General features: G+C 41.0%; 1 protein-coding gene across 2 annotated transcripts in view; it reads left to right on the forward strand.

Moving 5' to 3' along the window:
• The window catches only part of LOC149784874 (neutrophil cytosol factor 2-like), a 98,354-nt gene extending 85,090 nt beyond the window's left edge, over positions 1-13,264 (forward strand). For both annotated transcript variants that reach the window (XM_089978449.1, XM_089978450.1), the window contains one exon: positions 11,050-13,264. In XM_089978449.1, coding sequence (XP_089834575.1) covers positions 11,050-11,601 — 552 coding nt within the window. In that variant the 3' untranslated portion in view covers positions 11,602-13,264. The remainder of the gene's footprint in view (positions 1-11,049) is intronic.
• The last annotated feature ends 605 nt before the right edge of the window (positions 13,265-13,869 follow it).

Here is a 13,869-nt window from a genome sequence, read left to right on the forward strand (position 1 = left end):
TTTTTTTTTACCGTGGAAATGTGCTTTACACTTAAGCGGGGGGGGCTAGCGTTTCTCAAGGTTCTACTTTCACTTTGTGCTGTGAGTCACACGCGGCGGTTTATACTTCCTTGTCGGCCTCGTAGTCACAAATACTAGTATTTTCGTCAGAAATGCAAGGCATTTCCGTGTCTAGATTCTTTATATAACCTTTTAACCGTCTCACCCTGGTGCTAATTAATTTTCGAGTCTCATACTCGCTTGACAATACAAGACGAATCTTCTCAACTGCACGGCACAGTGGAATAAATTCAGATACCTGATTTTCAGTTATCCCGGCAAGTGATCTGTAAATGCGATCTTGCAAACCCTTAATGAACCTATAACACGCGGGGAGATTGTTCTTCCCCGATTGTGATAGCTCATTCAAGGATTCAAAATCTGACATAATTGTTTCAGTGTCTAGTAAAATATTAAAACCTCGCTGTTGTAATTCTTTAATTTCAACAAGTATGGTATTTATATTTTCGTGATTCATATTATTATATATTTTTATATTTTTAAATGCATGAGCGTGGAAACTCGAAGAGTTTCTCTGGAAGTCCAAGGGACTTCTCTGCTAGCATCACCAAAAACAAAAATAAACAGATAGATGATGAGCGGTTATCACTTACTGGGTACTCTTCACCGGCCTACGGTTCTTTCATGAGTCCTTTGTTAGGATTTTTTTTTCTTGGTCTTATATTAGACCTTCGTGTTGTGATTTTTCCCTTAGGCACCTCATGTTACCGTTTATTTTTGGCCAACACTCTTTCTGAATGTTTCTATTGGTGGGCACCCAGGTGACGTAGAGCTTTATGCATCCATCTATCTGTTTATTTTTGGGGGTCACTCACCCCATGAGGAACTTCTAGATCGTCAAATAACGGTCTAGAAGCTCGGGAGGGACGATACAACACAGAACAACCTTTACCTCTGATTCGAGTATGACAGCAAGTAAAGGCACAATGAACATGTAATCTTATCCTAACTTATCCTAAGACCTTATCCTATGACGACACAAACATGCAGGTGGGTCATTTTCTACGATCAGCAGCAGAGCAAAACCATCCATTGAATCGACCATTGGATGGTGCACAAAAGACACCCGCCATTGGCGGATTTAATTTATGGTTTTGCTTGCGCTGCTGACTTTCGATCGACCCAAAGGTCTTAGGGAGCGATTTCGTATATAACCCAACTGTTACTTGCGAGTTGGAAATTCGCTCTAGCAGTGGGCGGGACTTGTTTAAAATATTTTAATTGTATGTTTTCTTAAGCGCGGTCATATAACAAGCACAGAAGAGCAAAACAGTCGGATATATTCAGTAAAACGAGGATATTGTTTGTAAAAAAATATATATTCTACGGTAAATAAATGATTACATGTTATGAACTCGATAAAATATTTTATCAGGTTTGACTCTGTCAGGGGAAGTAAATCCTCTGACGACGACAACTCTGCAAAGCGTTACACACTCGTGGAGGAGTTATCGTCGTTTGTGTCAACGATAAGAGGTACATAACTAAATGTGATCTTCTGTTTGAGCTTCTTTGAAAATGCTGTTTTGTAGATCCCGGTTGCGACATGCTGTACAGCAGGTGTGTAAATATCGAAATACTTGCCAGCTGCGGTCATTGACTGGAATACAATTTCTTCACCGGTTGCGTTTATAGATTTAATAGCTCTTCTTGCAACTGTTTTACAACGCCCTGTGTTACCCAGTAAGCAGTTCTTGCCCTGAGTGACCACGCGAAGATTGTTTATAGAGTTATCAAGTATGTTACCGTTAATGTGATCAACAACAAGACCTTTAGGGATCACTCCATGGAAACATTCATAGACGAAACGATGACATAAATACCTCTTTGAGCACGTGGCAGTAAATCTTAAATAACCAGCATTATCAACTGTACCAACTGGTCGTCTTCGCGTGCAGTGTCGCACCGTGCCATCTCGGTTTGCCTCATAATTTGGAATAGTTGGATGTGGAACAAATTCTTGTTCGGGAACAAATTCTTGTTCGGGGACGAATTCTTGATTCATTATACTATAAGCAAATCATTTGTCTAATTCATAATTTGTCTGAAAACTTATTTATGTAATCACGCTCGGAGAAACTCAGAGAGTTTCCTGAGAGAGTGTTATCACAGTTTTTTTTATCATAATACCGTTTTAGTTCTCGATAGCGTTTCCCCCCACACGCTGAACATAATTGCGTTTTTCCTCGTACTCCAATGCCGCATCTGATACACGGTATCGGTCCTAGACTCCCACCGCGGACCTGTTGAGCATGTTGTCCACAGTATTCGCCTCTGCAACGTCTGCTACACGGCTCTGATGAATTTAGTTTAATCCACTTGCATGAGAAATGCTTTGCATGAGCGATGCTAGCATCGCCGGAGAAACTCTTTGAGTTTCCGTTCATTATATATAATATTTTTGTCTATTTAAATACTTGTCTTAATTATAATAATGAGTTTTGAAAGACTATCCAGAATAAAACCTGGAAATCTCCAATTTCCCCGAGGTCGATTCGATCTTGACCGGTTAACTTTTGATCGACGACGACGAGAACTCACACTCGTAATTGGTGTTATCAAGAACGCCAAAGAAGAGTTTCGTCGTGATGGTGCTGCACATGTGTGGTCTTCGTATAAAATCATTTCTGAAAACGCCGACGTTTCTGAAAACACGATCATTGATGGTACCATCAACGATACAATCGCGTCGAACATAATTGGGTATCTCGATGATAAAAAATATTTCATTCAGATAAAATTTATCGTTGGCGTCGACGACACGGAAACAGGTGAAACAACGTGGATTATCAGAGACAAACTAGACCCTATTCTTGATGCCCGGCGGGGGAAAACCGTCGTCGTAACCAAAGACTCAAACCCGGGAGTACTTGTTGGGATTGATACACCGTATTATGCCAGAGCGTATCCTGTGACCGCAGTCATTTATGGAATTTATCCGATGAAGAAACCACGCGTTGATAAACTCGCCCCGATGAAGATGTCAGAGTCATTGATAAAATCCACAGGGTTGAATTGTGTAGCCGAGCGAGTAATGGAACATTTTAAAAATGCCGCGCGAGGAAACGGCCTAACACCGCTAAGACAGACTAAAATAACAGCGTGGGCGGCAAAAGTAGTGGATGAAGGAGCGTCAATAAATGATGTTGCCGAGCTCGAACGATTACTAAAATTTCCTATAACGGTTTCATCGTTGACCGGTGAGGTATTGTACAAGAGTAAATATGATTCCCGTGGAGCACCAATAACTATTATCGATCATAACAGTCACGCCTGGACTGACTCGGTTAGGATATTTCCTCGAGATCGTGTTGTAAAGTATTATCCGGAATTGGAAAATGCTAGTGGTTCCACGAGCGGAAATGCCAGCATTGAAACTCGAAGAGTTTCCATGTTTGATTTTATTTATCAGATAAGTAAAACCGATCCAGTGTCGGTGTGGTTATTCCGAAGTGACCTCGAGGGAGAGTTTGATCAGTTTGTGAAACCCAACGGGGAGGTATACAGAACGGCGGCATTACATCACGAAATGAAAAAACTCGCAGAAAAATATCATGCGACGAACACTGATACGTTACTGACGCAGTGTTTTACTGTCCCGGGTGTTGTCACGCATATAGCCCGAGAACGAAATTCATGGAGACCAACCCCGAAAAGTTTTCTCGAGGATATTCAACAGAGCTGTATCGAATACGGGCACGGTGGTTTGTGGAATACCCAGTATGATCACCGCGATATGATATCCGTGGATATGACGGCGTGTTATCCAGGAAGTTTTCTTGGGCGGGGGGAATGTAGTGAGTATTTTAAACGGTTTGGTCATATTACAAGCTCGATGACAAGAGTTGCCATAAACGGACCATTGCCTGATTTTGACCTGACCGGGGTTGCTTGTGTGTCGTCGTTTAAACTCGCTACGGGTTTACATCCTGTGTGTTATGCTTGGTTTGGTAAACATTTCGTTGAGAAGCGATGGGCACCAATAGTGTTATTGCGATACATGCTTGACAGTCGAATACTGCTGTCGCTGACGGTCAGTACCGCGATTATATGCTATGATCGTCAAACTGAAGTTTGGTTGCCAACTCCGCAAGTCACCGTAGAAATTGAAAATTTCCGAGAATATCCAGAATCGTTTATCGACACTATCATCGAAAGAGCTCCCCGAACTGATGAAAGCACCGCAAAAGATCTAGGACGAAGAATAATAGGAAAATTTACTCAAGGTGGAGCGTATGATCATAAACTACATCATAGTCGATTAATCATGGACGAGGCCGAATTGGATCTTATTGTCGCTGATGCCGCCACGAATAATACGTTTTGTACCCGCGAAGATGTGTTTTTGTCAAACGGGGAAAAATTAGGAACTGTTTTTAGTTATATCGACGGAGAATCATCTCAGTACACACATTTGAGATCTTCGATGCTAGCTTATGTATCAATAAACCTATTGTCGATGATTAATAGGTTTCCCGTTGACGCAGTGAGAGTTGCAACGGATTCATTCTATATCGATAAAAAACACTTAGCGGCGTTGAATAAGGTTATACCGAATGATCCATCGTGGGGTTCATGGAGAATAAAAAATGAAATGTTGCATGGATATTGTGAATCAGCTGATGTTGAAATCGAGGATGAATATCGCGGCGCAGAAATATCTGGGAAATTTTCAATTTCTACGACAACTTCGCTGCCGCCGGTGCACGATCCTGTTGTGAGACATAGAACAGTTTATCTCAACGGGGCTGGTGGTTCCGGTAAGACAACTCGCGCGATAGAATTATTTAGAAACTCTGACATGATTGTGCTAACACCCACACATAGACTTGCCAGGGAGATGCGACAACGGGATGTTAACGCGTGTACGTATCACAGTTTTTTCAAATACAGCGGCGGCACGTGGACTCCTACGCGAATGGGAACGAAGTATATCCCTGGAATAATAATCTGGGATGAGATAGACACTGTGCCGTTGGATACATTAAAACAGTTTCTGGATTGGTTGCTAAAGAAAAATACCGCAGTGGTGATGTGCGGCGATCATGGTCAACCACCGCCATTTACAGGTGAATCTCCACACACGTGGCTGAAAACTTTTGTAGATTATTATGAGGAAATAACTAACGATGTTAGAGCACTCGATGAAACGCTGAAAGAGTTTAAGGCGTTGATCAGGCTACAAACCAATAAAGTCCAGTGTGAGATAATGCGTGAAATAATTCCAGAGACTTCGCTGAGCGACTTTTGGGAAACGTGGAAACCAGGTGATTTAATTGTGGCAAGTAGAAAGATAGTCAGGGACACACTTCAGCAGCGGTTATTTCAGTTACATCAGAAGAAATTTCCAATGCTGGTAGTGCCATTGTGTTATAGACCAGCTGATACGCGATTGCAGAATACCGACGTTGATATACCAGGGCGCCTGACTGCGTCGGGTCCGGAGAAACAGAATTTAGTATTAAATGATATTGTCACAGTTGATATTGATGTTGTTGAACAGGCACTAAAAATGAGCAAATCCCCGTGGACGCTAGGATACGCTATGACCATCCACAGTTCGCAGGGACTAACTATTTCAGATACAACAGTTTGGATTGTTGATGATCGCATCGAGTGGTCAAATTTAGTTTATTTAGCCGTGTCAAGAGTAAGAAGGATAGGTCAGTTACGAAGAATTGTATTAGATGATGTTGTCAACGACAGCATCAACAGATCAATCGCTGATGATACAATAAGAAAGAAATTAGCCGGTTACAAACAGAGCGACAAAAAAAATGGCAACGAGTTTGATCTCGACGAAACATTTATTATACAATTACAACAACAGCAGAATAATCACTGCGCGAGTTGTAATTGTTTATTGCTGTGGCAGTATTCGAAAAATAATCCAAGGCAATTTACCGTAGATAGAATAGATAGTAATCGCGGTCATACGCGTGAAAATGTGATGTTGACCTGTCTTGAGTGTAATCGACGCAGAGGTGCTGCTGCAGTTATTTAAGTGATCGAGGTGGTAATTGTGTATCCGTGGGAATCACCTGAAGTTGCTCGCGTGTGAACCCACGCTGAGGAGCAGTTGAATCTAATCTGTAGATTGCGTTTCTCCCAGTTGATCTGGTTATGCTGGATATCTTGTGTGTGGTAACACTCCATATAGGATCAGTTGCCCTTTTTTTTCCTCCTTCGAGTTCGCCGGGTTCGTATAAATACCTAACGGTGACATTACCCAGCAACGGGGACGCTAGCGTCGTTGGCTGCGTTGAAACACGTTCACTGACGCGGGGTATATATTTTTTTGTGATTGCATTTACAGGTCTCATGTTTGTTGTTCTGGTAATTTCATTATTCAGTGCGGCTATCACGTTTGGCAGTCTTGCAACCCATTCACGAGATCTCGTATCGTAAATGAATTCCCTCGCGTACTGGTATCCGAATAATCTCTCAGCGAGTGTTCTATTAAATCGCTCAACAATTGCCTGATCCCGATGAATTTCAGTATGTCCTCGTCGTATGGTAACGTTATGCTGCTTTGTCAGTGATGACACCGCGCCCTGAAATTCCTTGCCAGGATCAACTTGTAATAATCGTGGCCAGTTTAGAGGTCCTCGTTGATAAATTCGTTTAAACGCAGAGGCAACTTCAGTGGCTGTTTTAGTCGCTAACGGTTCTGCTTCTTTGTATCTACTGGCAACATCAACTACTGTTAGCGCGTATTTGTATGTTTTTCTACGGACAGTATCATGAGGCAGGAATAGTATGTCAGCCTGATGAACTTCATTGGGGGTACTAACATCAAAATGTGCAAAGTTGATTTGTCGAGGTGGTGGTAAGTAGATTTGCCATATTGCTTGTTTTGATAGCCAATTTTTGGCAACCTCGCGTGTTACTGATGCCGCGTTGGCGAGTTTATTAATTGCTGAGTTACCTCTCCAGTATCCGATTGGGGAATAATAAATCGCTTGCATGGAAACACTAGCGTTGGAAGTCCTTGGACTTGTCTGCATCGTTATTAATTATCCAGCGCCTAATGCTAATTTAGATTTCATCGCTGATCTTACTAACCAATTAGCGAGTGACTCCCTAAATGATTTATTTTTTATGGCGCTTAGTGCATGAATTAATTTCACATCCGCGATATGCCTGTCTTGTAGATCTTTACTTCGATAAGCAATATCATGTATGTGACACGCTGCGTCGATAGCGTTTATCGGATACTCGCCGGGTTTGGGCTGATCGTTGCTGTCAAGCCTGATATCTAGTCGTGTTCCCGGACCGCAGTAATTGTATCCTGGGAGATGTTTTTCTCCGGGATACTTTCCCCAAGGGGTACCTGGAAGTCGTCCGAGGGCGGCTGCAATGTCACCACCTCGTTTTTTTTTTGAAATTTAAATTTTTTTGTGCCACATCGCGTACACGTACCTGAAGTTGCTAGTCTGTTATTTTTTGTTGTAACCGTTGTTAGATCATTCGTAGGGGTTCGTGCCCGACACTTCACACAATATAGATCCATAATTATTATTCTTTGTATACAAATGGAAATTACAGACTTTTCTGCGACGCGGCGAAGGGAGCCAATCAAGCATAATTCGGTGTTGCCAAATTCTATCAGAATGATTATCATTGGACCGTCAGGATCGGGTAAAACGCAGTTGTTGCTGAACCTGATTATGAAGTGGATGAAGTGGGATAAGCTGTATTTGGTAGCACCATCTGTAGACGATCAGCGATGCTATAATGTTATAAAAGATTTTAATGAGAGTGCAAAAGCGCTGAGTGAAGACGGTGAGGAAGTAGTTGAATTTATCACTGATATCGAAGAAGCTCCCAGCGTTGAGGACCTCGACGGGGAAAAAAATAACCTAGTAGTGTATGATGATGTGATGCTGGATAAACAAAAAAATCCTGCAAGGATATTCTCCCGGGGTCGTCATAAAAACACTGATGTCATTTATGTTACTCAACGTTACACACAAATACCAAAAGTAATCAGGGATAACTGTAATCTTCTTGCGATATTCAATGGAGTTGATGTTCATACGCTGAGAAATATTCATCAAACCTGGTGTGGTGGCGATATGGATTTAAATAAATTTAAAAATTTCTTCAGTCATGCTCAAAGAAAACCTCACGGATTTGTAACAATAAATTTACACGACCCGCGGACACGATACCGTATTGGACTTGATACACTATTTGCAACATAAAAATGTTTTTCCTTGGAAACTCATTTCGTAGAGCAGCAGAGGGGGGGCTGGACACGACCCATGGATTTTTCAATAACGACCCCGCCACGGAAACTGTTTCAGATTTATTGAAGTAACCCAAGTTGGGCAGTGCAAACTCAACACGGGTTGTCCCTGGAAACTCTTCGAGGGATCGGGGACATTTTTTTTTGTCTCGTTTTCTGAATAAAAGTGTTATTTCGACGAAATAACGCTTCTATCGAATAGTTTCCGTGGGGAGGGCTTATTGTGCAAAAAGCTTTTGGTCTGTTCGCCCCCTCTGCTGCTGATGACGATTGAACCTATCCACTAACTAACAACTTAAAGGTACGCGTTCAACAAAGAATAGGGGCAAGAACCAATACTAAGACAATGCTCTCTCAACTAGCAAAGCACAGATATTATATTCCAAAACAAGTGCAAGACGACACCGTTTGACCTACCGATTCCTGGCTAGCGCTGAAAGTCAACCTGTGACATCGCATCCCTCGACGTTCCAGTCCCTCCTTGTCCACGACCAGGCATCCTTAAGGACGAGCGTGTGGCTTGATTCACACTCTTCCGATAAATCATTTTTTTTTAAAAAGTGTTTGCTAAAAGGCACGGTACCAGAGTGTCGCCAGGTGTGTGACCCCCATTCACCCCTGAAGACTAAGTAATTTGTTGGGTGGCAGCACTTGCTTGCTTTCCACCCGTCGATAAAGTAATAAGCCAACTCTGTTCGCATTAATTTTTCGTACATTCCCGAATGGGCGAAAACGAAGTAATTTCATAAACGAACGAACCAGTCTGGCTACCCGTCGTTGACCAGAGAAGAAGCATGGAGAAAGACAAGACTGGAATGTTTGGTGATGTTCTACTGCACCTAGAATATGTTCGCCGCCTGCTAAAAAATCTCCGGATCCAGATCCTGAATAGCACCAAATAAATGACAACTATCCATTTAAAGGTTACAAAAGAAAATGTGCTCTCGACAATGGCTGAAGAAGGGGAAGAGTGTAAAAATAGATGGAAGGGAGAAAAGCTACCCAAGATTTTCTGCTCTGTGAAGCCCATGGTGAGAGGGGCACCCACTCAGCCAGTGAAAAGAGTAAGGATCCCCCAGACAGAGAACTGGACGGACCTTGGGTCTGATGCAACAGCAGCATCCATACGCAGATCCTCGACCGATTAGGGGCACAACCATCAGAGTCCCTCAAACGGAGGGTTGGGACTCTGAAGCAATTCAACTCATTCATGAATCTCCATCTCCATCAATCCAAGGGGTGGAGATGATGGAACAGCCGATGTGTGTGTGGCACTCGACCAGAGAGTTGCCGTCACTAGATGCACTAGAAAAACAAAGCCAATGCATCTCTAAAAAAGATATATATTAATCATTTTGCCATAAGTGGTTGTTTTCTGTTCGTGTTTGTTAGTATTTGAGCATGATTTTCCCCATCTAAAGAAAAAACTTTCCGTAATCAAGAAGTGTGCGTTTGTATGTAAGGGTTTAGTAGTGTGTTTATAAACACTTCCTACCTTTTGTACGATAGTGTGTTTTGTAGGTTTTCTAGGTTTGTAGGTTAGGTGTATGTATATGGTTGTCGTTACAGTGTGCGTTTGTATGTGTTTGTTTGAGTATAATGATGATGATGAAGATGATGATGTGAACAAGAGTTTTCATAGATAAAATTTACCATTATTAATAGTAGTTATAGTGGTGTCATCATCATCGGCATCATCATCATCAGTCAGTCATTCAGACAGTGAGAACAATAATCTTAAAACAAATTGTACCTTTTAGAGTAATTTTTGGGCATTTTCTTCTGTGCCGTGCTAATGCAGTCACATAGTCATTTACATACATCTACCAGCCTATGCACACATTCATATCCAGACATCTACCAACCCATGCACGCAGTCATATACATACATCTACCAACCCATGCACACAGTCATATACATACATCTACTAACCCATGCACAGTCATATATAGACATCTACCAACCCATGCACGCAGGCATATACATACATCTACCAACCCATGCACACAGTCATATACATACATCTACTAACCCATACACAGTCATATATAGACATCTACCAGATGTCATATGTCATCAAGCTATACGAAAATTCTTATACAGCTTTAACAACACTTGAGCCATCTACAGGCTGCGTATGACCAGATACACGCTTGAGCCATCACCAGGCTGCTTATGAGCAGATACACGCTTGAGCCATCAACAGGCTGCGTATGAGCAGATACACACTTGAGCCATCAACAGGCTGCATATGCGCAGATACTCCTAATTCAGTTCTCATTGACCATAATGTTAATAGTTACCCAAATTACTGTACTTTTGGAATAGACCTGCAAAATACGTTTACAGTCCACGCCCGAAATATCCAAGCGGAAACTTGTTAAACGATGAAAAGGAAATGCAACGCGTCTCGTTATTATGCAATAAAAATCACTTCAGCAGTCCACTGTCGAAACCCGACCCGGTGAGATATTCCCGTTTAAATAGAGCATTTTTGTGGCAACAGCGACAAAATAAACATGTTTAAGCGTATCACACAATTTACCCATAAAGCAGGTTCTTCTTAAAAAATGTCATTAATTCTTTTTCTATTGTTTATTTTCAACCAACCAGGGAACTTCATTCCCATAAATGCGGTATTGTAATATCCAGCACAAGTATGCTGAGCCGTAAGTAATCAGTATTATTAACCGTTTTTGACCGTTTATAATTTAAAAAAATTTAAATTTTCATATAGGCTGATCAACTCAGGCTTGAGAGATTAACTCCAAAGACTTCACCAACGGCTATACCGGGGTCTATAAAACATTTCCACGAAGCTAACAAGCACGAGGGCCAAAAAGAAGGGGAACTCAGCCAAGCATGCTCCGCGGAGATTGTACGGGATGTGACATCATCCGGTGACATGACCAAGCCCAGTACATTAAGTTGTGCAAAGGAGGAAAGCGAAATGTCCGCCAGCATTCTAAATGTCGGATATGGTCCAGTACACAAACTTTGCTTTGGCTCGGCTAACTTAATCAGTGCCATTTCTTTGTCATCATCGTCTGAGAACATCTTCGGCAGATCAGACGATCATCTAAGCTGTCCTAGTTTAAGTAATTCTGCAGAAGATGCAGCCATAAGAGATCATGCCAAAGAGAAGGGCGTACCAGTCATCAAAGCTAGGTCACACCCACTCATGTTTTTGAACAAACCAGTTTTGCTTGATTCCCCATATGGCAATGACTCTGCCACCATGACACGCCCACTTCCACCGTCATACCCTCCCCCTCGAAACAACCACTGATCCTCCCCCTGGAAACTTCCACTGAATAACATTCCAGTTTACCGCTACTGCTTTGTTAATTAGGTGTTTTTAAAAAATCATGTTAGTTTTAGCATTTTTTTAACAATAATTTGTATCGTTCGTGTTATTTATTTCATACACTCCAAATATTTATAGTAATCATTTCGCACACTTGATTTTCTGTATTCCTTTTATTTCTAGTCGCGTCTTTTTTGTGCATATTTAGACTCGTGGTTTCAAAAAGTGATCACGTTTTATGTAATTACCGTCTTGTTTGCTATACCTAATATATTTTTTCAATGCCATGTATTATCATTAATTTTTCCGTGTGTGTGTGTGTGTGTGTGTGTGTGTTCCAAACAATGGTTTTGCGACACGCAATATGTATAACAAAAGCCAAGCCTCCTTCAGCACTTATGTCTGAAACATGTTAACAAAACAAATGTTCCACGAGGTTCTTCCTCCACCATTAATACTGGCCGCCATGTATAGCCTATCGTGTGCTGAAAAATGGCGTTAAGCCCTACGACAAGAACAACAACAACAAATGTTCCACGACCTGTCCCGTTTACAATGCTTATTGAAAGTCATGGAAACGTGAAATGTAGATCACACTAAACTACTTAAACAGAAGCATGCGACATTCACCAAGATGTATCCATGCAAAGCGGTATTTACCCATCATCCCAAATTGCACGTGAAACCTATCTGAACACCAAATGTAATCAAAGTCACTACGACATAAAACATGTATCATGCTAAAATGTGTGGAGTGGTGCGTGAAACAAACCAATCGTGCACCAGAAAATGACTAAAATTTACCAAAATGTGACTAGAGTGACTAATATAATGTACCCCAAGCCTTTGTTTCCATTACTCTGGGGCTTTAATATCCCAAACGAAATCCAAAAAGCTTCTAGCGTGTCATGATTTCACCATAGATGTATTAAATGTATAAAATCTATTTAAAAAAATTAATACCGCAAGGTCTATCCACCTACCCCAAAAACTTGTTTGTATATAAATATATGTTTATTTGTCTTATGAACGAACGAAACTTTGACTGGTCAACGATGATAGTAACTTCATCTTTTAGGGTCTTTATAATTTACATGCGTAGTCAACTGGTCGGAACCTGTAATTTCTATGTACATAACTCTGTGTGTATGTGTGTGTGTGTGTTTTGGATTTTTAACGTAGCTTTAACAATTTTTCGGTCATATCGCTACGATGTCTGCAATGTGACAGTGTATAGTGATGTCTAGCACTGGGACATCATGCTGCAGACATGTAGCATGATGTCCCACCCAGTCACATTATCCTGACACCAGGCCAACCAGTCCTAACACTAACCTCTTAATGCTTAGCGCCAAGCGAGGCATCTGTTAGTACTTTTTTTGTAAGTCTTTGGTATGACTCGGCCGGGGATCGAACCCACGACCTCCCGCATCAGAGGCGGACGCTCTAACCGTACATAACTGTATGTATAAATATGTGTATATATACATATATACACATATGTAACATATATGTGTGCGATGGACAGTGTTTGATTGCACTCTGTATCTATCTATCTATCTATCTATCTATCTATCTATCTATCTATCTATCTATCTATCTATATGTACTTGTATCTCAGACGGCCTCAAAGGTAGATTAGTTTTGTTTTGTTACCCTCATTAAAAAATCTTCATTGTTATTATTGTTATTATTATTATTATTATTATTATCATCAGCTTTACAGAGATGGCCGAACGATGATCCGAGTGGTCTCTATATAACTCCATAAAACCTTCATTCATTTTCCGGCTTATTGCCGTTTTCCAGGAAGATTTAATAGCAAAAGTTTACGTCTGCACCGCTCGCAATTCAGGCTTTAGACACGTATATGACTCACGGTACTAATTCAACTCCAATAGTAAACATGGAAACACTATCATATTCAGAATGCAATAACTTAAAATTTCTGGGTGCTGATGATGAGACCAATAATTCTCCATGCACAACTAACCTTGGTGCAAGCTTATGTGTGGAGAACACCATATGAGCCGCGGCATTTTGTTTATCTACATGTGCATGAAACACATATTATTGATTCTGCACCAAATGAATCAGGTGCTACTTTCATTATTGAGTACTCCCGAGTCAAGCCTGTAAAAATACTAAAACTGCATCAATAGAATTTTGTCTATATTTTTTTAAAATTACATATAGGATAAGCTCTCAAAAGATATTTTTACTAAAATTTTAATTTTCATTATTAACCAA

The sequence above is a fragment of the Sinohyriopsis cumingii genome, chromosome 13 (assembly GCF_028554795.1).
Source record: "Sinohyriopsis cumingii isolate HCF-2022 chromosome 13, ASM2855479v2, whole genome shotgun sequence".
Classification (NCBI taxonomy): domain Eukaryota; kingdom Metazoa; phylum Mollusca; class Bivalvia; order Unionida; family Unionidae; genus Sinohyriopsis; species Sinohyriopsis cumingii.